This window comes from Clarias gariepinus, chromosome 24 (genome assembly GCF_024256425.1).
Source record: "Clarias gariepinus isolate MV-2021 ecotype Netherlands chromosome 24, CGAR_prim_01v2, whole genome shotgun sequence".
NCBI classification, from domain to species: domain Eukaryota; kingdom Metazoa; phylum Chordata; class Actinopteri; order Siluriformes; family Clariidae; genus Clarias; species Clarias gariepinus.
The window spans coordinates 11,955,235-11,981,688 of record NC_071123.1 but is presented as its reverse complement, the minus strand read 5'-3'; the positions used below and the strand labels follow the sequence as shown (position 1 = coordinate 11,981,688).

General features: G+C 39.1%; 1 protein-coding gene across 1 annotated transcript in view; it reads right to left on the bottom strand.

The window, feature by feature from the left end:
- ppp1cc (protein phosphatase 1, catalytic subunit, gamma isozyme) overlaps positions 1–20,091 on the bottom strand; it is a 44,518-nt gene extending 24,427 nt beyond the window's left edge. Inside the window, exons 1-3 of the mRNA XM_053485424.1 lie at positions 19,835–20,091; positions 2,233–2,364; positions 1,885–2,115 (exon numbers count right to left, since the gene is read on the bottom strand). Coding sequence (XP_053341399.1) covers positions 1,885–2,115; positions 2,233–2,364; positions 19,835–19,889 — 418 coding nt within the window. The 5' untranslated portion in view covers positions 19,890–20,091. The remainder of the gene's footprint in view (positions 1–1,884; positions 2,116–2,232; positions 2,365–19,834) is intronic.
- Between the last annotated feature and the right edge of the window lie 6,363 nt (positions 20,092–26,454).

The window sequence follows — 26,454 nt, the reverse complement described above, 5'->3', positions numbered from 1 at the left end:
ATGGGATAAAGATCTGGGGAGCGTCCAGGCCATGGACCCAAACTTTCAACGTTTTGGTACCCGAGCCACTTGGTTATCACTTTTGCCTTATGGCACGGTGCTCCATTGTGCTGAAAAATGCATTGTTGTTTACCAAACTGTTGTTGGATTGTTGGAAGAAGTTGCTGTTGGAGGGTGTTCTGGTACCATTCTTTATTCATGGCTGTGTTTTTGGGCAAAATTGTGAGTGAGCCCACTCCCTTGGATGAGAGGCAACCCCACACATGAATGGTCTCAGGATGCTTTACTGTTGGCATGACACAGGACTGATGGTAGCGCTCACCTTTTCTTCTCCGGACAAGCCTTTTTCCAGATTCCCCAAACAATCGGAAAGGGGCTTCATTGGAGAATGTGACTTTGCCCCAGTCCTCAGCAGTCCATTCACCATACTTTCTGCAGAAGATGAATCCGTTCGCCTCACTGTGCGTGCAGATGCGCTCACACCTGCCTGCTGCCATTCCTGAGTTCTGCACTGCTCTGCACTGGTGGCACTCCGATCCCGCAGCTGAATCCTCTTTAGGAGACGATCCTGGCGATGGCTGGACTTTCTTGGACGCCCTGAACCCTTCTTAACAAAAATTGAACCTCTTTTCTTGAAGTTCTTGATGATCCTATAAATTGTTGATTCAGGTGCAATCTTAGTAGCCACAATATCCTTGCCTGTGCAATTCATCTGATCATTCTTCATAACATTCTGAAGTATATGCAAATTGCTATTATAAAAACTTACATATACATGCAGTGTCACAAAACATTTAATACTTTACTTACTATTATAACTAAACTAAATTCAATGAGCTAAAAAGTAAACAACTGCCACAAAGAAAAAAAAAATCTTTAAATTTAATTTATTTTGCTCCATATCATTTTGCTTGTAAAATTCTACTCCTATAAATTAATTAAGAAAACACATACTCATTTCACTCACTCATCTTCTATACCGCTTTATCCTGTATTCAGGGTCGCGAGGGCCTGGAGCCTATCCCAGGAGGCTCAGGGAACGAGGCGGGGTACACCCCGAACAAGGTGCCAATCCATCGCAGGGCACACACACACACACTCATTCACACACTAGAGGCAATTTGGGAACACCAATTGGCCTACCCTGTATATCTTTGGACTGTGGGAGGAAACCGAAGTACTGGGGGGGAAACCAACCAAGCACGGGGAGGACATGCAAACTCCATGCACACAGAGACGGGAATCAAGCCTGGCCGGGAATCGAACTCAGACCATGGAGGTGCAAGCCGAAACACACACATTATTTTTTATATTTTTATTGTGCCCTCAAAGTTTTATATGAAATATTTGGAGAAAATAACAAGCCCTGTGTAATAATAATTTGTATTGTATATAAATAGATGGAGTGTGTTTTTAATGTCTTGTGATGTTCTAGATGATATTGGAGGTAGTGCATGCACAGTGGGTCAGCCATGCAGTGGGTTAATCAGACAGGCAGGACAAATTATGATCTGAGGACCTCATATTTGAGGACAGTCTCTTTCTACCTGTATTAAAGGAATTTAGCATTATTTCCCTATACACATAAATTTGTAAAAAAATAAAAAAATTTAATGTAAAAAACTACTCAGAAGAGTGTGGCCCCATTAATTAAAGATGTTATAAAAACATGTTTATGTTATAAAAAGCATGTCAATAAATTACAAAACAAGGTCAAACCAAACACACTTACAGCTGTCACTCATAAGAATCAAGATTCAGAGTTTATAGCAAGTCTATGCCATGGCTCTTGAGAGTGGCTGGAGCTAAACCCACAGAACATTTAATACATTTTGATATATTTGAAGCGCATACACAATTGCATGTCAGATAATACATACTCACACTCATCGTAGAAGCCATAGATGCGATTGATTGAGGCGCATTCATGGTTTCCCCTGAGCAGGAAGAAGTTTTCAGGATATTTGATTTTGTAGGCTAGAAGGAGGCAAATGGTCTCAAGTGATTGTTTGCCCCGATCCACATAGTCCCCAAGAAACAGGTAGTTACTTTCCGGTGGATAACCACCATATTCGAAGAGCCGCAGCAGATCATAGTACTGCCCATGGATGTCACCTGCAAAGAGAAAAGTGGGTCCACTTGGAGAACTGTTAAACTGGACCAGAATTTCTGGCCTACAGCTGTACTGTAGAACTAGTGCAGTAGTGTGACTACTGTGCAGGTGTAACTCACCACAGATCTTTAGAGGGGCCTCCAACTCCAGCAAAATAGGCTGGCTAAGGAAGATTTCACGAGATTTCAGACAGAGACCACGAATCTCATTCTCCTGCAGCTGAACATTTTTACCAGGCTTTGACCCTCTCACTGCAAAGGAAATGCGCATGCATGTTTATAATATTACCATTCTTGCCTTTGCAGAAACCAGGGCAGATTAAGTAAAATTCGAGTTACAGTTACAAGCTTCTAAGCTAACAAAACTCTAGTGTTTTCTGAACAGCAATTTTGCCTCACAACATTTGTACACAATAACATTTATGGGTTACATTTTAAATGCAATTGGGTACTTAAGGTACCATACATAGATAAATACATACATGATTATGTACATACTACTTTACTTCAACAAATACATGCAAGGGTAATGCTAAAACAATTTTTTGAAACTATTTGGATTTAATCAGCTAAGTGATGCTCCCAATGATGATAAATGTCCTGGACATTTGGGTAAATGCAATCTGAATAAAGCTTTTATTTTCTTTCAATAAATGCCTTCAACAAATGTTTCCCCGCCCCCCCCCCCCCCCAAATAATCCATCAGACAAGTAAACCGTTGCTACAAGTAAAATGTGTTGGCTAAAACACCATTACAGGAGGGCTAACTGCTGTGCAGTTACCAGCATTACTGAGATAAACACTGAACATCATGGCAGTATTGGTCTTTTTCTGAGGCAGTATGATATTACCAGGTTTCAGAAGTTTTCGGAGATCACAACAAGGTCACAACTACACATATAGGGTCAGAAATACGCATAAACCACAGCTAATATTTGGCTAACTGCCCTTTAGCAAGTTTCACCTTTAGATAATATTTTTGGTGACCATGAACAAACATCCAGCAGAATTCTTGTCGGATATTTGACCACTATTCTTAGTAGAATTGGTAGTCTTCAATTAAAATAGAAATTTCCCCACTGTGGGACGAATAAAGGTATATCTTAGCTTATATTTGTTGGACCTGATACAACTATCTAGCTGATTATCTGAAGTTATTATGAAGAATTCTAAGGTTGACCTTCTTTTTCATCAGTTCACCTGGTAGCAATCCACTACAAAGCATGATCCTATAACAACTAAACAGTTCGCTAGGATTAAACATTTCATTTTTTATACCATATTTAGTATATAGTGCTATATTAATGGCTGGAGAAAAACAACTGATAAAAGCTCAAAGAGTCAAGGAATAAAACTTCTTAATAAATACTCAGCAAAAAAAGAAACGTCCCTTTTTAGGACTGTGTATTTCAACAATAATGTTGTAAAAATCCAAATAACTTTACAGATCTTCATTGTAAAGGGTTTAAACAATGTTTTTCATGCATGTTCAATTAACCATAATCAATTAATTAACATGCACCTGTGCAATGGTTTTATAAGACCTTAACAGCTTACAGAAAGTAAGCATTTAAGGTGAGCGTTCTAAAAACGCAGGACACTAAGGAGACTTGTCTACCGACTGTAAAAAAACACCCAAAGAAAGATGACCAGGGTCCCTGCTCATCTGCTTGAACGTGCATTAGGCATGCTGCAGGGAGGCATGAGGACTGCTGATGTGGCTCACGCAATAAATTGCCATGTCCGCACTGTGAGACGCCTAAGACAGCGCTACAGGGAGACAGGAAGGACAGCTGATCATCCTCGCAGTGGAAGACCACGTGTAACAACACCTGTACAGGATCGGTACATCCGAATATCACACCTGCGTGACAGGTACAGGATGGCCACAACAACTGCCCGAGTCACACCAGGAACACACAATCCCTCCATCAGTGCACAGACTGTCCGCAATAGGCAGTCCATGAGGAGGAGATGCACTGCAGTACTTCAAGCAGCTGGTGGCCACACCAGATACTGATTGGTACTTTTGATTTTGAGCCTCCCTTTATTCAGGGACACATTGTGAAACATTTGTAGTTTATGTCTTATGGTGTTGACTCTTTTAGTGTTCATACAAATATTTACACATTAAGTTTACTGAGAGTAAAAACAGTTGAAAGTCAGAGGACGTTTCTTTTTTTGCTGAGTATACATAGAAATAAACAAATCGTTCAAAAATATATTTAAAAGGAAAATAAATTAATACGATTTAGGAAATTTAAGGGTAAAATTTTTAACTTCAAACTGCAAAATAAAAGCCTGTTTAAAACAAAGCCTCCTTAACCTAATAAACATCTCCTACAGCATATGTTGCACTGCTACATATAACACTGCTAATTGTAAAAAAACAAAGTAAGAAAAGAAGTTTCAGAAATACAGAATTTGTGCAGGTTTAAAAAAACATAAGTCTATTTAAAATATACGGTGATAATAACAGTACATAAAATTGTGGGCAATCATGCTAACTAGAACATGTATGCTCAGTAGAAGAACTTGATGCGCCCACCTACTGTAGAACATTGTTTCAAATTGTCCACAGCCCAAGATTTTTGCTGGAAGTACCATTGAAACAGACATTTTGACGTTCGAGTGACCAAAGGTTTGGCTATAGCTGCCCAGCCATGTACATTGTGGAGCTCCCGACATACAGTTTTGGTGAAAACAGGAAATTTGAGGTGCACATTCAATTCTGCAGTAAATTGTGCAGCTGTGAATTTATGTTTTTTGCACTGTGTGATGTATAAAGCCTCCTCCTGACACACACCAGCAGAACGTCCATGTGTGGTTTTTTTTTTATTCGGTAATTGACCAGTGCTGTGTTGCCGCATGGTTTCGTGACACTTGAGTTTTCTTAATCTTCCTGGGTTTTATAAAGAAGAGCCGTCCACAGTGTGAAACAGTGTCTCTCTACAAAGCATGCGCGACTGTCAAATAAACCCTTCTTATTCTTTTTACCCTCTACGATAGATCAGTAATCTCGCATTTTTTATGTGCTGAAAGAAAAAAAGAAATACAAGTGATATCCGCTACTAATTAATCGATCGCAGATGGCATTGTTCTCAATTTTTTTTAATGGGTTGACAAATATACAGTATATATATGGACCTGATGTTATCATCAGTCTGTGACCCGCTTACTGGATACATTTGTAACCAAGTGTGGAACAATGGAGATGAGGATCAGCACCTCGAAATTGGTGGCAATGGTTCTTAGCAGGACACTGATGGATGGTCTACTCCAGGTAGGGTGCACGTCATTACTCAAAGTAAAGGAGTTTAAGTATCTTGGGGTTTTGTTTACAACTGATGGTACAGTGGAGCATGAGGTTGGCCCGAAAATCGTAGCAGCAGGGGCTGTATTACAGTTGCTTTACCACACTGTTGTGACAAAAAGAAAATTGAGCCAAAAGGCAACGCTCTCAATCTACCGGTTGATCCTTGCAATCCGTGGCAGGGGGGCATTTTAGCACATAACACACACATTAAAATAAGTAATTATAAAAAAACACTAAAGGTGTGCAACTAAACTATCAGAACTAAAAATGTCAAAATCTACAGCTGAGGCATAACATAAGCCTTTACTTTTCTCTTGCTGCTTTCTTCTTCTTTTGGCTCGCTAATATTTTTATCGTTCCTTTCCTAATACCCCTATCTACGTGGTTTCGCGCGGTGGCCATAAATACGGTTCATCATGATTTACCGCAAGTTTTGACACTGTGATTACGTTTACATCTTTCCGCGCGAAAAAATCAACATGTTTAATTTTTTTTCCAGCCCTCGCGGAAGCTCTCGGACAAAACTTGCTGCGGTTCACGGTGCCTAACACTGCATCTCACCGTAAGTCAAACCGCATAGGTAAGATAGGGGTATAACTATTTGCATCTCCTTCCTCTTTTTTGGGTGACCTAAGCACTTCTTCTTTGTCAGTGTTTAGTGGCGGCCGGCATCCGGAAGCGCGCCGTGACACAGCAAACAAATAATTGCGCAAAAACATAACGCAAACTTTTAAAATTAATTAAAAGAAGCTTCGAGGCAGAAGATTTTGCCTCAAAGATTTTTTGGTAATCTAATTACTCGAGTTACTGGAGGAATCGTTTAAGCCCTAATCGTTACTTTTAGCATACAAGAATTTTAAAATGGCCTGTTTTTTTCAAATCTAAAACAGTTATTTCTGACCGAGCAATCTGACTGGATTTGAGCCATTCCACATGTGGTAATAATAATAATACTATTAGTGCTGCAACAACGAATCGATTAAATCAATAAAGATCGATTACTAAAAGAGTTGGCAATGAATTTCATAATTGATTCATTGTGTTTCAGGACACAGAGACATTTGATTATTTAAAAAAAAAAAAAAAAAAAAAAAACTTTGGTTGAGCGCGGAGCAGAGTAAACACACTCAGGGCGGAGCAAAAAAAAAGGGCCGAGGGAGAGGAAAGATACATGGCGGAGGCAGAGAAATCCATAATCATAATAAAATACTGTATTAAATTTTTTTTTTTGGGGGGCTGTGGAATGAATAATTTGAGTTTTTATTATTTCTTATAGGAAAATTAACTTTGGTTTACGAGTGTTTTGGAATCCCAGCTGCTCCTGGGACAAATTATGCTCATAATCCAAGGTTCCACTTTATATATTTGGCAGATGTTTTTTCTGTTAGTTCATTTTTATTTTATTATTATAACAGCTCAAGGAGCAATTGAGCAATTTTATCCGATCCATCGGTTAATCGAAAAAATTATCGACGGATTAATCAATTATTAAAATAATCCTTAGTTGCAGCTCTAAATACTATTAATAATAATAATAATATTAATAATGCCACTGGGATGTTAAACTATATGCATCACCCTGCGTTTCAGGTGCTCTAACCATTATTTAAACCAGTGGTTCTCAAAGTGTGGGGCGCGCCCCACTAGTGGGGAATACAGACCTGACCGGTGGGGCGCAATGAACGGGAGGGAATTATTGAAAAATAATAGGAAAGTACCTATTCTAATTCATGCTTTTCTTTATTGACAATAAAGAACGGACACTCGAAACTAAACAATCACACGCAAAGAAATGGATCATTAATACAAGTAAATTAAAATACCATCAGAGAAAAAGTGGAACCATAGTGCAACAATAACGGTTTAACGTCGGCATGTTAATCGCAGAGGAACAATATACATAAGGAAACATTCGGTATTATATATGTAATTTCATTTATTCCAACATGTATGCTGATGTTTCTGTATTTTTGTTAAAAATTTATATTTTATTAGGCAGTACTAGTCTGGCATTTCTAGTTTCCAGTAAGGCAACAAAGTTGCTTTTTGATCCTTCAGGCGCTGAACAAAAGGGAAGATCGATATCATTCTACTCTTTTTGTTGGTGTGCGGCATTTTGCGATGATCCCTAAATCATTCGTTGCGCCGTAGAGAATAATGGTGTTTATGCTTTCAAACATGTATAATTTAAGGTGGATGTAGCTTAAAGAGAATGTAGAGAGGAAATATATGTGGGTATCTTATTTGCGGGTTTATTTACGCAGCTATTGAATTCGGAGATGCGAATATCAAACTAACTTTACCGCCGACACAAACAGGTGTTATGCGCCAAAATGCCCCCCCTGCATAATCTCTATCAAATATTATATTAGGACATACATTCAAAGGTTTATTATTATCAAATATATTATTACTATTATAATTAACCCCAGGCACATTTATTTTGCAGGGGTTTGTCAAATTATTTATCACAAATTACACTAAATAAATATTGTTTGTGGTAAAAAAATTACAGGAAATGATTTTTATTATAAAATAAGCAATATAAAAATATACATGTTGAATATGAAAAAAACATATAATTTATATATTTATAAAAAAATATATATAATTTATATATTTTTTCCCCTATACAAATTTTTTTTATATTGCTTATTTTATAATTAAATTCGTTTGTTAAGTTGGCTTGAGAAAGCCAACTTACTGATATCCGACTTAAACTTATTATTATTATTCTGAGACTAAATTTATAAACTCTATCTCCTCCTAGAGCTTTAACTCCACTAACTCCAAACTCGGCCCAGACCTTCAGACTGATCTCACGGGGTGTGCTATATCTTTTCTAACTGATCGGACTTACTAATTGCCCCGCAGGGGCAATTAACCGCCCCAAAAATCCCATTCACTTAACATTGAGAGAATTTTGACGGTTTGTTGCGCAGAGAGGGAATTTTGTAGAAACGTTAAATTAACCCTATTTGAAGATGTTTGCAGCCTTTGTCAAAAGATACCATGCACAAGGGTATAAGTTTTACCCCCGGGGCAAGAGAGGTCCCCAATTTGCCCCATTGACATATAATGGGGATTTTGGCGATGAACTAGTCCCGCACCATTTATCGTAGACCCATGAGTGAGGTGTCAAAGCGTGCAGAATATTCGGGAAGAATTTTTCTATGACTTTCCTAAGGGGTGGGCGGTTAATTGCCCCCGCAGGGGGCAATTAACCGTCCCATTGACTTATAATGGGGATTTTAGCGAATTATAACTGGTCCCGCACCGTTCATCGTAAACCAACAAATGAGGTGTCAAACCGTGCGCCTTATTCGGGAATGGGGTGCCGTGACTCTTCTAAGGGGTGGGTGGTTAATTGCCCCCGCAGGGGGCAATTAACCACCCACAGACTTAACATTGAGACCAACATTGCCCGAGTCCCATGAGTGAGGTGTCAAACCGTGCGCCTTATTCGGGGATCGACTCTTATTCGGGGATCGACTCTTCTAAGGGGTGGGTGGTTAATTGCCCCCGCAGGGGGCAATTAACCACCCACAGACTTAACATTGAGACCAACATTGCCCGAGTCCCATGAGTGAGGTGTTAAACCGTGCGCCTTATTCGGGGATCGGGTGCTGTGACTCTTCTAAGGGGTGGGTGGTTAATTGCCCCCGCAGGGGGCAATTAACCACCCACAGACTTAACACTGAGAACAACTTTGACCGAGTCCCATGAGTGAGGTGTCAAACCGTGCGCCTTATTCGGGAAAGGGGTGCCGTGATTTTTCTAAGGGGTGGGTGGTTAATTGCCCCCGCAGGGGGCAATTAACCACCCACAGACTTAACATTGAGACCAACATTGCCCGAGTCCCATGAGTGAGGTGTTAAATCGTGCGCCTTATTCGGGGATCGGGTGCTGTGACTCTTCTAAGGGGTGGGTGGTTAATTGCCCCGGGGGCAATTAACCACCCATAGACTTAACATTGAGACCAACATTGCCCGAGTCCCATGAGTGAGGTGTTAAATCGTGCGCCTTATTCGGGGATCGGGTGCTGTGACTCTTCTAAGGGGTGGGTGGATAATTGCCCCGGGGGCAATTAACCACCCACAGACTTAACATTGAGACCAACTTTGACCGAGTCCCATGAGTGAGGTGTCAAACCGTGCGCCTTATTCGGGAATGGGGTGCTGTGACTTTTCTAAGGGGTGCGTGGTCAATTGCCCTCGCAGGGGGCAATTAACCCCCCACAGACTTAACATTGAGACTAACTTTGCCCGAGTGCCATGAGTGAGGTGTCAAACCGTGCGCCTTTTTCGGGAATGGTGTGCTATGACATTTGGTAGGGATCCGTCGCACGGTTTTCCCGAAATTCCCAAATAACCACCCTATTTTCCCCTATTCATTTCAATGGGAAATGGCCCGAAAAAGGGTGAAAACACGGGTCACTTTGAAAGCTTACCGTTCGGCCATAATTTGTCGTAGAAACATCATTCAAAGTTTAAACGGGTCACAAGACTTTGGACTTTTACGGATTGGGTCCATGTTTTGATAACTTTCACGGTTGCTTCACGAGAGCAGCTTAAGTTTGATGAAAATTTTGATTTTCCACCATGCGTGCCACTGTCAACTGCCATATTCACAGAGTGTGAATCGGAGGGTGTCTTTACACTGTCACCACGTAATACACTCTACGGGCATGAGGATTCAATATGTCGTAGTCAGGAAGTTCGTGCCACTCACGGTGAAAGATTTTTTGCGATCGGACCTACGGTTCTCGGTTGGGAAGCGTTTGTTTGAGAGCTTAATTATTACAGTTTGCGGTTCTCTGTGTCTGTCACAGAAGAGTGTGCGTGCGCATGCACGACCCTTCCCCCACAACCCCCACCTCACTAATGCCAATTAGAATCAATCAAACTTCTCTTCTATGTACTATTTCTAACCCATTCAAACTCAATCAAACTCATCTATCTATCTATCTATCTATCTATCTATCTATCTATCTATTTATCTATCTATCTATTTATCTGTAATCTGATTATTTCTATCTATCTATAGACTTCCCTTCTATGTACTATTTCTAACACATTTTAACTCATTCAAACTTATCTAACTTTTCTAATCTATCTATCATCTGACTATTTTAACTTATCTATCTATCTATCTATCTATCTATCTATCATCTAACTATTTATAACTAATCTATCTATCTATCTATGTATCTATCTATCATCTGACTATTTCTAACTAATCTATCTGTCTATCTATCTATCTATCTATCTATGTATCTATCATCTGACTATTTCTAACTAATCTATCTATCTATCTATCTATCTATCTATCTATCTATCTATCTATCATCTGACTATTTCTAACTAATCTATCTATCTATCTATCTATCTATCTATCTATCTATCATCTGACTATTTCTAACTAATCTATCTATCTATCTATCTATCTATCTATCTATCTATCTGTAATCTGACTATTTCTATCTATCCATAGACTCAATTATAAATCTATCTATCAATCTATATATCTGTAACTGTCTATCTGTCTGACACTATCTATCTATCTATCTGTCTTTAAAACCTTTTAAACTTAAACTGTTTTAACTTTTTTAACTTTTTAAACTATTTTAAACTTTTCACACTTTTAAACTTCGATCTCCGGCTTTCTCAAGCCAACTTAAAGTTTGTCTAAACAAACTTTTGTATCTAGTTATAATTTGTAATTTGTAAACCATAAACCTATTAATTTAATTTCTAATATATTATTTGTAACTGACTATGTGTGTGTGGGGGGGGGGGGCGCAATCCGTGGCAGGGGGGCATTTTAGAGCATAACACCCGGTCAGTAGCGTACTGTATGTAGTGAGCATAATAACGTCACTGGAAACATTTGTTACATGGACCACAAAAAAGCAGGTGATTCAGCACTATCAGCCTAATCAACCAAAAAGCCAGCCAGAAGGAAAACATGATGAAGCCTATGTTGCGCTTGGATTCATGGTGGGGATGGTGGGGGCAGAGGAGAGACCCATGTGTGTTTTGTGTCTTAAACCGCTGGTAGCAGACAGCATGAGACCCAACAAAGTAGGAAGACACTTAGAGACAACACAACCCAGTCATGTTAATAAGCCACAAGACGTCTTTGAAAGTTAGCTCTAGATTAGGGACAAAGTAAGCTTGTTATAACAATTGCACATGCATTTGACATGTTTTGAACTTGGCGTTATTTGATCTTATTGGTTTAGAAATTGATATTTTAATAAATAGTAAACTTGGCCATTTTCGCTATCATTTTGTTCACAAGTGAACATTCGCCCACCACCTCAAGTGGGGAATGACAGATAATGTTTGAGAACCACTGATTTAAACCAACTGTCAGTAGAAGAATAGGTGAAAGTCTACACGAAACGCCACCCTGAGGACAGAGCAACTGCCTGCCAAACAACCACATTTACAACCAGTCACAAAATCACTAACAAAAAAAAAAAAAAAAACACCTTAAACAAAAAAAAAAGTTTTAAAAATTGCTTGCAAGTTCTAAAATGCCTCCAGTAACACCAGTCCTTTTGTTTACAGTACAAATCTATCTCCTAAGACAATTGCTCTCCAATCCCTGATTAAGGGCCCTACTTTCTGTGTGTGTGTGTGTGTGTGTGTGTGTGTGTGTGTGTGTGTGTGAGAGAGAGAGAGACTTGCTTATTTGGGTTTCAATCCCAGAGCCCAGAAGTTTCCATTCTAAAGCAGAAAAAGTAGAAACGGTCCTCCTTCCCTAGTTAATATAATTATTATTGTTATTGTGTATATATGTGTAACCTAATATATAATACATATAAGCTAATGTATTTAATACATTAAATACAAGGGGACGCCATATACAGAGTTATAACCTTAAAAGACCAGGTTTGGTGATGGACATCAACCCAACGTTAAAGACTGATTTATGCTTCTGCATCAAGTCTATGCCATAGGCCTTGCTTAGTTGCATACCTTATGGTAAAGATTGAAGTGCACTAACCCAGAAATGTAACCATGTCATGGCGACAAGGACTGCAACAACTCTGAATGGTCAACCTGATGGAAACTTATTCCTGGCTGCTTCTTCTTCCATGCTTCCATTTTTCTTTATTAGGTTGTACAATGTGCTGACTATCTCCTCTACAGTCTTCTCTTAATTATGTGTTCAAGTAAAAGTAAAAGTAACTGTTTAACTGTTAACTGTTATCAACTTAAACTCCAACAAGATCAGTTCAGTTCCATTCGCCCTTGTTTGTAATACACCAAAAAAAAAAACTCACTCACCAGAGAGTGGCGAAGAGACTCAGCACAGCGGCCTAGAAACCCCACCGCCAACTACCCCAACAGGTTTGGAGGTGTAACTGCAGAGCGACACAGACAGCAGCGCAAAAAAATAAATGCTCACACCTCCATAGGCCACTTGCGTAGCCTATGGTTTATACTCAGCATAGACATGACGCAGAAGCATAAATGAGGCTTTACATTTACATTTAAGCATTTGGCAGACGCTCTTATCCAGAGCGACTTACATTTTTAGCTGATTGCACATCTGAGCAGTTGAAGGTTAAGGGCCTTGCTCATGGGCCCAACAGTGGCAACTTGGTGGTTGTGGGGTTTAAACCTGGGATCTTCCGAACCGTAGTCCAATGCCTTAACCACTGAGCTACCCCTGGCTTTACATGTGCGTGTGCACACACGGACAGGCACAGCACATTTTGCAAAAACACTGAAGAAATGATTATTAAAAACCACAAATGCTGAATAAAAGAAAAAAAAAAATAATAATAATTTCCAAAAGCGTCATGACTTTTGGGTGATTCCATCTCAAATCAACCAGTGGGTTCCACCACATGATCACAGATTTTGCTGATTTTTTCATCAATTGTTGGTATTGCCATGAAAATAAAAAAACCAAATTTTTTTGTCCCAACTCTCACTCGTTAAAAAAAGATTTTTTGGCCTTGACGCGCTTCGAGACGTGACACGCCCCTTTTCGAAATCCTCTTTTCCTCGATAACTCACTTGCTATATGTCATATGGAGATGAAACTACGTATATTTATGTAATTATTTATGTAGATTCAGATTCTGCAAGATTCAGAATTTGGCTATCTGCTGTGGTTATGAATATATTTCTGAAAAAACATTTTTTGGGGGTACCCCTTTTCGACCCCCCAGAACCCAAGGTCTGCATGTATGTTACTCAATGTTACCCATATATGTTACTCAAAAAAATAGGGGTTACTTCACATCACCTTATCTTGAAAATAAATAAAAACCGGGGGTGTGTTATGCCCTGTTTTATAGAAATCATCAAAAATTAATAGTCCTGGTTTCGCAACATTTTATGATTTGACACACAGAAATGTACTGCAATATCTGTAGAATACTTAATGCATACTCATAAAATCTGCTCCTTTCAAAGTAAAAGTTACCTCAAATTCTTCTGTAATGCATATCTAGTCAAAGACTGATAATGACGTTATTAATCTCTCTACACTGAAAGGACTAATCACAGTTTTTTTTTTCATCACCCTGGGTATCTGATTCTGAAAGAACAAAGTCCACAAAAATGAGTTTATGGAATAAGACCAAAAGGGTACATGTACATGTACGAGACCTGTCAAGTTGCAGTGACACAAATAAAATCAACTAGGAAAGGCATGCACTTTGTAGCTACCAAAGTCCTTTTGATAGGAAATGCCTCCACAAATTTTGTAAAATATTTTATCATTCTTGTACTGGCTGGCTGCACCATCTGAGAAGTAATGCACATGATTTAAATTTGGTAGTAGAACTTTCAGTGGATTCATGAAAACCTTAATAAACTTGTGAACAACAATAGCATTGTGTTCCCTTTCATTATTGACAACACAAAAACTTTTGCAACTTAGTGAACCATCGTTTTCACTACCATCCCTATAGTAAACCACGAAGGGATGCAGAATTCAATTCAATTCAATTTTATTTGTATAGCGCTTTTAGCAATTTTCATTGCCGCAAAGCAGCTTTACACAGTCAAAATACCTGGGATGTATCCCAATGAAAACCTTGAACAGCATCCTGACAAATAAAAAATAGCATTCGGCAAAATTCATAAGGATAACAGCCTCCTTTCCAATGGGAAGTTTCTCTTTCAGTTCTTTCAAATAAGCAGCTTGGGCCTTGGCTGTATAGTGATGAGCTGTGCAGGAGTCACATTTTTCACAAAGTCTCATAATGAAATCCACTGCTTGAACTGAACAGTGTCATCTGGGTCCAAGTCAGCATTTTCAAATATTCCATCAAGATTAGGGCTGGGCCATATTATACCTTTCACGGTAATACACGGTACAATGTTAGGCAATGATAAGAAAATGAAATATCGTGATAGAATATGGGTAAAACACGCATGTGCAGTGCCTTTGTTTCCAAACGCTTATGGCGGAAAAAGCTTGGCGGCGGCGGAGAATAAGAAAGGCGAAAGCGGATCGTTAAATGAAACAGATGAACCAGAATTGGTTTGTAAAAATGGTGCAACTTCAGTGGTGTGGAATTTGCATTTGCACTGTTAAAATTTTATATAGCTTTAATGCACATACAAACAGCTGCTTTGTCTCGTGTCAATTATATCGTCAGTTATATCATTATCGCAAATTTTCAAATATATATTGTGATAAATATTTTTGGCCATATTGCCCTGCCCTAATCAAGATAATCAGATAGTTTTAATTTAGGGGGACACTGCTCACACCTGTGCAACATATACCGGTAGTCACGAGAATCCAAAGAACAGACAAGCTTTGCCATCAAGTCTTTGTAATCAGATTGTGATTAAGATAACAAACTACATTGGAAAGCTTCAGTTAATAAATTAATATAAATGAAACACACTCACCTGCTTTAGTTTTTCTGCACTTAATTAGTACCAAGAAAAAGATGATGCAATCACCAAGTTCCTTGAGTGCGAGGTCACTCATGGAGTTGGTTGGAGATGATTCAACTTTCTGATCAGTATGAACCTGAATGGTTCATTTACAGGATACTGTTTGACAGTGATACATGTATCTTACATGTACCACCATAAAATGACACATTTACTGGTAGGTAAGGCCTAATGTGTAGATCCATGTACATTCTTTGTATATAAAATGTGTATCAAACCGTAAAACATTTGCAAAACCTGGACAATTAATTTTTTATGATTTCTATAAAACAGGGCATAACACACCCCTGGTTTTCATTTATTTTCAAGATAAGGTGATGTGAAGTAACCCCTATTTTTTTGAGTAACATATATACATGCAGACCTTGGGTTCTGGGGGGTCGAAAAGGGGTACCCCCCAAAAATGTTTTTTCAGAAATATCTCCATAACCACAGCAGATAGCCAAATTCTGATTGTAGAATCTAAATCTACATAAAAATTACATAAATATACCCAGTTCATATACCCAGACATCATCTCCATATGACATATAGCAAGTGAGTTATCAAGGAAACGAGGATTTCAAAAAGGGGTGTGGCATGTCTTGAAGCACTTTGAGGGCAAAAATTAAGATGGCTGCCATTTTTTAACGAGTGGGAGTTGGGACAAAAAAATTGGGGTTTTTTATTTTCATGGCAATACCAACAATTGGTGAAAAAATCAGCAAAGTCTGAGAAGTGATGGTGGAAAATTTCTCTTTCATTGGTTGATTTGAGATGGAATTACTCTTTTATAAAACTTTAATATATGGTGTTAATTTTTTTTAAATGTGATTTCTAACTGTTTTTATGACTATACAAACCCTGATGTACATTTCAAATCACGAAAAGGCTTACCTTGAATGGATTAGCACCAAATATGCCATGTACCAATTTGCTTAACACATCTATACATTATCAGAAAATGAAAGTTTCTGACTCATATTCATCTTTTGATCTTAATCCTAAACATTTTCAGAGCATAGCAAAAACAAAGGCAAAACATGTTCTGCAAATCTATGTTTTACCTAAAAGACTATTCAAACATTTTCATCACAAGGTCTGCTAAAAAAAACGTATAAATTAATGAGGGAGAATACCACAAAAGATGCTATGAAAGGCAGCTGATTTTGCCTTTGCCGGCCTTTATCCATTAACCTAGGAGTAGAAGTACTTTCAGCGCAATCTCTAAAAGGTCTAGATCACATTTTCTGGCTATGTAACAACACAATCAATTAATTTATCCTTTTTTTCCTTTCCAAGACATGTTCACACACATTTGCATTTACACTACAAATTTGATTTGGCAATGTGGATCACTAGGCAACTCTTGAATGTGGTTTAAATACAGTGCATCTCGGAAATTAATTATGTTTAAAAAGCTTATTTGATCCCCTACCAATGCAACTTAATTCATAACATTTGTATCATGTGCTTTTTTTGGATTTTTGGTTGATATTCTGTCTCAATCCTTTACCATTAACCTATGATAAAGATTAGAGACCCTTCATTTCTTTGTAAGTGGGCAAACTTAGAACATCTGTAGGGGATCAAATACTTATTTACCCCACTGTATATTCTAAAATAATTATATGTTGCATTATATACCTCAAACATTTTTGTCATTTTATTTTTGATGATTACAAATAAACCCCCCCCCCCCCCCCCCCCCCCCCAAATTAATGCTTTTAAAACGTTATCGGTGCCTAAACAGTGGAATCATTTGTTGTGAAATACAGCCATACTAGGACAAGGACATTTAGCTTAAGGCATTTTGACTTAAATGCGTTTGCCTTAACAAGCTAACCTTATAGTCCTTTTTCCATCAGAACAAATGCATTCATCCAAATGGTCTCATTTCCCAAGTTGTGCTTTTAAGGCGGAATGTGAAACAGCATGGCCACTCGCGTTACTACATGGATTAGTTGGACTTTTAGAGATTTTTGACTTGCTTTCACATTAATTTTCTCTGTGCAGGTTCTAAAACCTGCTGGAAAAGGAAATAGACATCCACATAAAGCTTGTCAGCATGCAGTAGCAGTAGTCATGTTTGGACCAACACCAGCAGATGATATAGGACCCCAAATCACCACTGACTATGGAAACTTCACACTGGGCGTCAAGCTCCTTAGCCCAGGTAAGATGTTTCTGACGCTCTCTGGTTCAGGAGTGGCTTGATACTAGGAACACAACAGTTGTAGCCCATTTCCCGAAGACGTCTGTGTGTAGTAGCTCTTGAGGCACTGACTCCAGCCTCACTCCCATCCCTGTAAAGCTCTCCATGTTCTTGAATTGTCTTTACTTGAAACTATTATTCAGGCTCCTGTCATAACTGCTGCTTTTGACTGATCCTTTTCCCACTTTACTTTTCTCTCCAAGTCATCAATCCTTGTTTCAGTACAGCACCTGCTGTGGCTTACAATCCTTGTGGAATGATGTTGATGATCATCTTCTGGACAATTGTCAAGTCATCAGTCTTCCCTATCCATATATTCAGACTGAGAGATACATGCTATTTATACTGTAACATTGTAATTTACTCAATTTCTAATGAAATATTCTAATATTTGGAGATGCTGGATTTTTATGGATTTGTTTTATTATTAAAAAAGGCTTGAAATAGTGTGATTGCATGATGTGTAAAGATAATATACTATATGACAGTTGTGGTTTTTACATCAATAATAAAAAAAAAAAAACTTTTACAATATTCTACTTATCAGAGGAGCATTGTGGTGTACAGGGCACTGTTAATGTACATCTAATATACCCTAAATATTTATAAATAATATAACCACTAAAGTCATTAATCTTAATTCTTAATGAAACTCTTATTGCCAAAAGTGCAATTGGTCAACAGTCCTATTTACAGGTCCTTCTAAAAAAAAAATAGCATATTGTGATAAAGTTCATTATTTTCTGTAATGTACTGATAAACATTAGACTTTCATATATTTTAGATTCAATACACACAACTAAAGTAGTTCAAGCCTTTTAATTATTTTAATATTGATGATCAAGGTGCCAGAGTCTGGAGGAAGACTGGGGAGAGAGAAATGCCAAAATGCCTGAAGTCCAGTGTCAAGTACCCACAGTCAGTGATGGTCTGGGGTGTCATGTCAGCTGCTGGTGTTGAGCCACTGTGTTTTATCAAGGGCAGGGTCAATGCAGCTAGCTATCAGGAGATTTTGGAGCACTTCATGCTTCCATCTGCTAAAAAGCTTTATGCAGATGAAGATTTCATTTTTCAGCACGACCTGGCACCTGCTCACCACTGGTAAATGGTTTACTGACCATGGTATTACTGTGCTCAATTGGCCTGCCAACTCTCCTGACCTGAACCCCATAGAAAATCTGTGGGATATTGTGAAGAGAAAGTTGAGAGACGCAAGACCCAACACTCTGGATGAGCCTAAGGCCGCTATCGAAGCAACCTGGGCCTCCATAACACCTCAGCAGTGCCACAGGCTGATTGCCTCCATGCCACGCCGCATTGAAGCAGTCATTTCTGCAAAAGGATTCCCAAACAAGTATTGAGTGCATAACTGAACATAATTATTTAAAGGTTGACTTTTTTTGTATTAAAAACACTTTTCTTTTATTGGTCGGATGAAATATGCTAATTTCTTTAGATAGGAATTTTGGGTTTTCATGAGCTGTATGCCAAAATCATCAATATTAAAATGATTAAAAGGCTTGAACTACTTCAGTTGTGTGTAATGAATCTGAAATATATGAAAGTCTAATGTTTATCAGTACATTACAGAAAATAATGAAATTTATCACAATATGCAATTTTTTTTTTTAGAAGGACCTGTACTAACGCTAGTGATTGCATACTCAGTAGCCATTCCCATAGTCATTCATCAAAAAGCACTGGTGGCTCAGTGGTAGGTGTTTTGCCTGCCATGCGAAAAGCCCGGGTTCGATTCCCAGCCACTGGATGCAGTCCCAAGCCCAGGAAAAATGGTCCGGGTTGCGTCAGGAAGGGCATCCGGCGTAAACCTGTGCCAAGTTGTAGTGCAGACTGGGAGCAGCCGAAAGACCAACAACAACATTCAACGGAAAAGATCGCCCGCTAGCGCATGTTACTTTTTCTTCTATTACCAATAACGTAAAAATACCAAGGTTAGAAAACACTAAACTACAGTAACAGTCGTTACCGTAATACTGTAACTTATGTCAATTACCTGCATAGTCATTGACAGCTCTTTAACACGACACAGACCAGACAATTCAATACTAGCACCTTAAAATGAACAGAACAATCTCTACAGAGTGGTTACTTAGTCTAAATCGTCTGTCCTAGTTTAGCAGCAAGCTAACCAGCCAAGCAGTCATTACCATTTCATCCAGTTTAAACAACATATCAAATCGTACATTGACCCGAATACTAATACATTTTTAAGAGCTTGCAAGAAAATTCTGTCTGATATAGCGTCAACCTTACCTTCAAGTAAGCGCTGTATGATGCTGTCTATGTTCAGCTTATCGATGTCGGCCATGCCTTGCTAACTAGCTATAGAAAAATTATTTCCTTTAATTTTCTACACTTCACCTAAACGCCAGAAATCCTGGGGATAGAAGTAACAAGTTACAAGAACATTTGGATAGTCCCACTAATATTTCTTCTTCCCTTCCTTTTTTGCATGTGATAAATCTATCTTCTCGTGCCTGCGAATACTGGGGCTTGGGAACAGAGACGTGTGACTGGCAAATGAATCGCTTTTCCAAGAACGGCTCATTTAAGTGAGTCGGGTGAAACGATTAAAAATTGCGAACGAATCTAGTTGAGTATAAAAAAAATTACATGTTAATTGCACGACGGAAAAAAATAAGATTATACACAATCCATTCTATAAAACAAGTATAAAAATTAATGACAATATAAGTGGCAGATTAAACAATTTCACTGCAAACCAACTGACTCAGCAATGCGAATCAAAAACGAGTCTAACCTATAACGTGGAAATATGCTGAGAGGCTTGACAATAGGCTAGTGGACTCTCGGTCACCCTTGTCTTTCGGAGATTTAAAAGAACCGTATACGGTTTTATTTTTGTATCCATGTCGTCTAAATTACGGTTAAAATGTCTTTAAAATGATGATTTTTGGATTTGTTTATTAAACCGAGCGCAACAGCACAACTAGTGGATGCAAACACACACACACACACACACACACATAAAAAGCTAGTATATGGGTTATGCTGCATTCTTGAGACACCGTATACAGGCCCGTAGCCAGCCTAGTGCAGGTTTTCTTTTATTTTTAAGTGGACCTTTTTTCTCAGTATTTTGTATTTGAGTATTTACTCATTTTGTATTTCATTTTGAGGTTTAAATACTGCATTTTAGTGACATGTGCTGGATTGGCTTGTCTGCTGGTATAATGTGCATGCTTTTGAAAAATATTACCAATAATTATCTAATAATAATAATATACAAATATTACGGGGGAAAGACGATCAGTTAATGTACTTACAAAACTGTGGGATGGATAATAATTATTTTTTGTGGGCTTATTTTATTTTATGTTTTATGTAACAATTATTATTAATTCAAATGCTGTCTACACCGCATATAGACACTAGACAGCATCGCCTATGGTTAATAGAATAATTTAATAAATTTATTATAATAATTTATTAATTCAAAATAAAATGTTAATAAATCCTAATACTATGCATGGTGTTAGAATTATTTTATATATAAAGGAGTTATTTCTACTCTCTTGCTCTCTTCCTCATAGATCTGATATTAACGTGTTAAATCTTTCCTGCTGCTACCTTCCTGTCTCCTCTTGCATCTGCTCCTTAAGGTGTGAGTGCTCCCACGCTCACCTTCCCATTCTCTTTTCATGTCTCTCTCCCCCCCTCTCTCTCTCCCCCTCTGTCTCCTTCCCCCTCTCCCCCTAACTCGAGCCAACATCTTGTGATCTGTCCCTGGACGGACACCTCTCTATCTTCCTCTCCTTTGATTCTTCAGGATCTCAACAGGACATTTACAATGGTTCATGTTCTTTGTAGTAACATATGTCTATGGCACAGGCGTTTGGTCAAACATATATAAACCCCATCTTTTGCTGTTAATAAACAGAGACCTTTCTGACAGACAACGTGTGTGTGTGTGTTTGACTGAGTCTCTCCTGGCCAGAGAAGCTTACCGAAGCACAGCGGACAGACCGAGCAACTCGCCTCTCCTACTACGTAACTTTAGAAAAACTTTACAATCTGGGGGCTCGTCTAACCTTTTCTCTCCAGGAAGGTAAGTTAAGCATTATTTTTGCTATTGTACTTCCTTCCTTGGTCAGAAAAGTTTTTTGAACCAATAGTTCATTTTACGTAGTAAATTGGCGTATATTTGGGGTATATTTTGGACAAAAGATACTTTATGCGTGTTAATTTGTTTTTGTCTCGCATTCTTTTTGGCATTACTCGCGTTGATTTATTGATTTGAATTACAGCGGCTGTAGCGATTGTGGTTAATTGAAAGCTATAGATAAAACTAGGTGTTTAACTGAAACTGAACCGGTGTTGTTAGCAATAAGCTAAAAACATACACAGCGCTGTCGTCGCGAGTACCTACGTCATCAAAACCGCGTCCCGTTAGAGGAGACGTGCGACTTCGGGTGTGTTTTAAAAAGTTTTACGTTCACTAACTTCTGTTGTTGACGTAATTTATGCATTACAATATTAGTAATTTAGTGAGGCATTTGTAGCGTGCACTTTGTGTATAAGCTGGCCCTGGCGTAGAGGCGCGTGGCTAGAAAATAAATAAATTAATTGGTTATAGCCATATTCCTTAGAGTGTTCTTTGGAACAGGGAGCGGCGTGCAGTTGCAGTTATACACGTGGGAGGTGCATGAGTTTTATTGTCTCCCTGACGTAGAGGCGTGTGGACTCAGCCCGGCGCACCTGAGGTTCATTTTTCTGAGAGTGTTCTCAGAAACAGGGTAGATTGGCCGAATGCCTTATTAATTCACTATATTGGTATTTGATAAATGTGTGAATAATCTCCAAAGGTGTAGAGGCACGTGAGATTTGAAATAGAATCCATATTCCTGATAGTGTATCAGGAACGCGGAGATATTGCACATTTTGATAATACACTTATAAATTACAGTATTCTTCAGTTTTAAATAGATCCTGATACACTCTGTTCGAACGTCACACCACCCGTAATTAAAAAAAAAAAAAAAAAAAAAAAGCTTAAAGTGTCCGCTTAACTTCGATAAGCTTGGTTTGTTTACTAACTGTAACTTACTAACAAAATGGGTAATGGTCGTTCCAAACAGTCTCTTACTCCTAATGATTGGATGTATAATCAAGGATTTGGAATTTTTGTTCAACCTTTCATTAACAATTTGGCTGGATGGACGGAGGGTTCTTTTCAGTGGAGACATTATCCAAGAGAAGGTTCATTTGACAATGCTGACATTATCACTGCTGATCTTTTAATTAATCAAGGTTATGGTGATCCACAGTGGGACAGTCAATATATGAAAAAAGCACTTACTACATGGCGTGATTTAAAACCGAAGTGGGATGGTGAGTGCTCTAAAAATGTGATAGCTAAAAATGGTAAAAATAATATTCGTAAGTGTAAACTGACCACCAACTCCAAACCACTTATACATGCTTTTCCTGTTCTCACCACTAAGGTGGATTCACCTATTGTCTCTGCTCCCCCTAGCTATTCTTCAACCACGGAGACACATAGCTCTCAAGGTGGGGGCCATGGTATGGTAAAAACAAAAGGTGTCGCCTCTAATGTGGCAGATAAGTTATTACAAAGGCCAAAGAACACTGATAGTACACCTAATTATGCATATCCCTTTGTTACATGTGGAGAAAAGAGATGGAATATTTCACCTCCAACTCTATCTGATATCCACAGCATTGTTTCTAGCCTTCCCAAACCATCTGATGTTCATGTATTTTGTGACCAACTTAAAAGCACAACACGTTATTCACAGCTGACTGGTCCTGATTTTAGGTGCATCTTAACACGTGTTCTAGGAGCCGAGGTGACGGATTCCTCACTACAGGAAGACGTGCCCTCTCTTCATCACAAACATGATATACCTATAGATGATGAGGTTGATGCTAATGGGGACACATGGAGTGCCTATTATGCATGGGCAGATTACAAACATGTTGATAACATGTTCAGTGAACTTAAAGCTTTTCTTGTAAAGAAATATCACTCTTCATGTGATCTCTCACAGGTGGCATCTATCAGACAGGAACCAGGTGAATCAGCAACTGCCTTTTTTAACAGGTTTAAAACTGCATGGTCTGAACACGGAGGACTTCCCTTTGGTCATAATATTCCTCCACATTTCACACAGCTATTTCAAACTACGTTTGTTAATAATATGAACACTGATTCTGCCAAAACTCTCAAAATTTCTCTAGCAGGAACCGGGAATGAACCTGACATTCAAATCCTGGGACGGATGGTGCGCGATCTGGATGCTGCAGGTGCCTTTATCGCCACCTGCAGCGGAAACTCTAATCAAACTCTTGCCGCTGTCTATGATCATGGTTCACGACAACATGCCAGGTGCAAACGCTGTAATAAACCAGGGCACTGGGAACGGCATTGCAAACAAACAATATGCAATTATTGCAAGGCAGAAGGACATTGGGCACGTGACTGTAGACAAAAAAAGAATGATATGGAAAATGGGTATGTCTCTTCTACTTCACAGGCTCACCAAATGCATCAGACCACCCCATCAGGTACTATAAGCCGAACCAGGCCTACACATGTTAAAACACAATGGGAATTTCGCCCATAGGGCTGCCCACAGAGCAAGAACCCCACAGTGAGTATGTTGACCTTGGTACTGAATAAGGATCCACAAAACCTACCCATTTTAATGTTAAATGTTAATGGTACTCATTATCCTTTTATGGTAGATACTGGAGCTACATGCTCTTCTTTTAGTGGTTCTCAGTACCGTGGACCTGTTTCAGCATCGACTATTAGCTCTGTAGGGATTGATGGGGTCCCAATTTCATGCCCTAAAACTTTTCAACTTCCTGTAACTAGCCCAGATGATCCAAATTTGCATTTCCGTCATCGATTTGTTGTGATACCCTCATCTCCGTTCAATTTACTAGGCCGAGATGTACTGTCTAAATTAGGCTGTTCTATATCTTTTGCAGAGGGCAAAACTGTTTTAAAGACCCCTAATAATCTGACTATGTTCTCTGATGTGATCCCACAGGTTGATTCTACTGGTGAATCTATTGTCATCCCATCCTACTTGTCTTCTGTACCTCCGAGGTTGTGGTCGACTCATGCTAATGAAGTGGGCACAGTTTGCACTACACCATACACAGCAAGACTTAAAACACTGACACCTGTGTATTGTAAACAATACCCTCTTTCACCAGACAAAGAGGCTGGCATTGAGAAAGTGATTTTGTCATTAATACAACAAGGTGTCCTAGTTCCTACCCAATCTCCATACAATACACCTGTTAATCCTATACAAAAGGCAGGTGGAAAAGGATGGAGATTTACCCAAGATTTGCGCAAAATTAATGATATTGTAATTCCTGCCAGTCCTATTGTTCCAGACGTCCCATCCATCTTGACGTCAATACCTCCAAATCATTCATATTTTACAGTAGTTGATTTGTGTTCTGCCTTTTTCAGTGTCCCTGTCAGTGAGCAGACGCAGCCTATATTCGCTTTCACCTTCAAAAACCAACAACTGACCTGGACTCGTCTTCCTCAAGGGTTTATAGACTCTCCAGCTGTGTTCTCCTCTGTTGTAAGAGATGCCATGGCTTCCCTGACCCTGCCTGAGAACGTCCGCCTTCTGTTATACGCGGACGACATCCTCCTCTCAGCTGAAACTGAGGACTTATGTCGCAAACATTCACTGCGCATGCTGACACATCTGGCCGATGTTGGATTCAAGGCTTCACTCACTAAGCTTCAATTTTGCTTACTGCAGGTCTCCTATCTGGGATTCACAATCGCGCAGGGACAAAGAACATTATCTGCTGATCGCATTCAATCTGTTGTTGAGATTCGTCCACCTGCCACAAAGCAAGCAATGATGAGCTTTCTTGGACTTATAAACTATTGTAGGCAGTTCATTCCTGACTGTTCCTACTATGACAAGATATTGCGACAGTCATGCTCCTCCACTCAACCAGACAAAATCACATGGACATCTGAGATGAAGGACTCTTTTTGTTACCTCAAGCAATCTCTAAGTTCAGCTCCGGCATTGGGTCTACCTGATTATGGCAAGCCATTTCACCTGTATGTCTCTGAAGGCGGGGGAGTCGCAGCGGGGGTCTTAGCCCAAGATCACGGCGGGTCTTATCGGCCAGTTGCATACTTATCTAAAACCCTGGATCCTGTAGCATCAGGACTTCCTGCTTGTCTGCGAGCGGTGGCTGCCTCTGCTCTCATTGTCACGGATGCTGAAAAAATTGTTCTCTCGTACCCCTTAGTATTACACTCTTCTCACCAAGTTATAACGATCCTTAATAATATTCAAACACAGCACATGACAGCTCAACGTCGTTCAGGATACGAAGCTATTCTTTGTGCCACACATAATCTAACTATTAAACCAATATCAACACCCAACACTCCAGCTGTACTCTTACACCGCCTCATGACACTCTGTGGCCCCGATCAGACCCAACCAGACTGGGCTGATCATGACTGTTTGCATGAGATCACCACTACCTCGGCAGTACGCTCCGATTTATCTACCACTCCTTTAGAGCATGGCACCCATATTTATGTTGATGGCTCTTGTTCGAGGCCTAATGATAATGTAACATATTGCGGCTATTCTATCTGTCGACTGCCCAATATTGTATTAGAAGCTTATTCGTTGCCCTTTCTTTCAGCGCAAGCTGCTGAACTTACCGCTCTTACTCGTGCATGCCTACTATTTAAAAATCAACCTGTTACTATCTTTACAGATTCACGTTATGCTTATGGTGTCGCACACGATTTCGGAAGGATTTGTGCTTCGCGAGGTTTTAAATCAGCCGATGGAAAGCCTATTTCACATGCTACTCTTGTA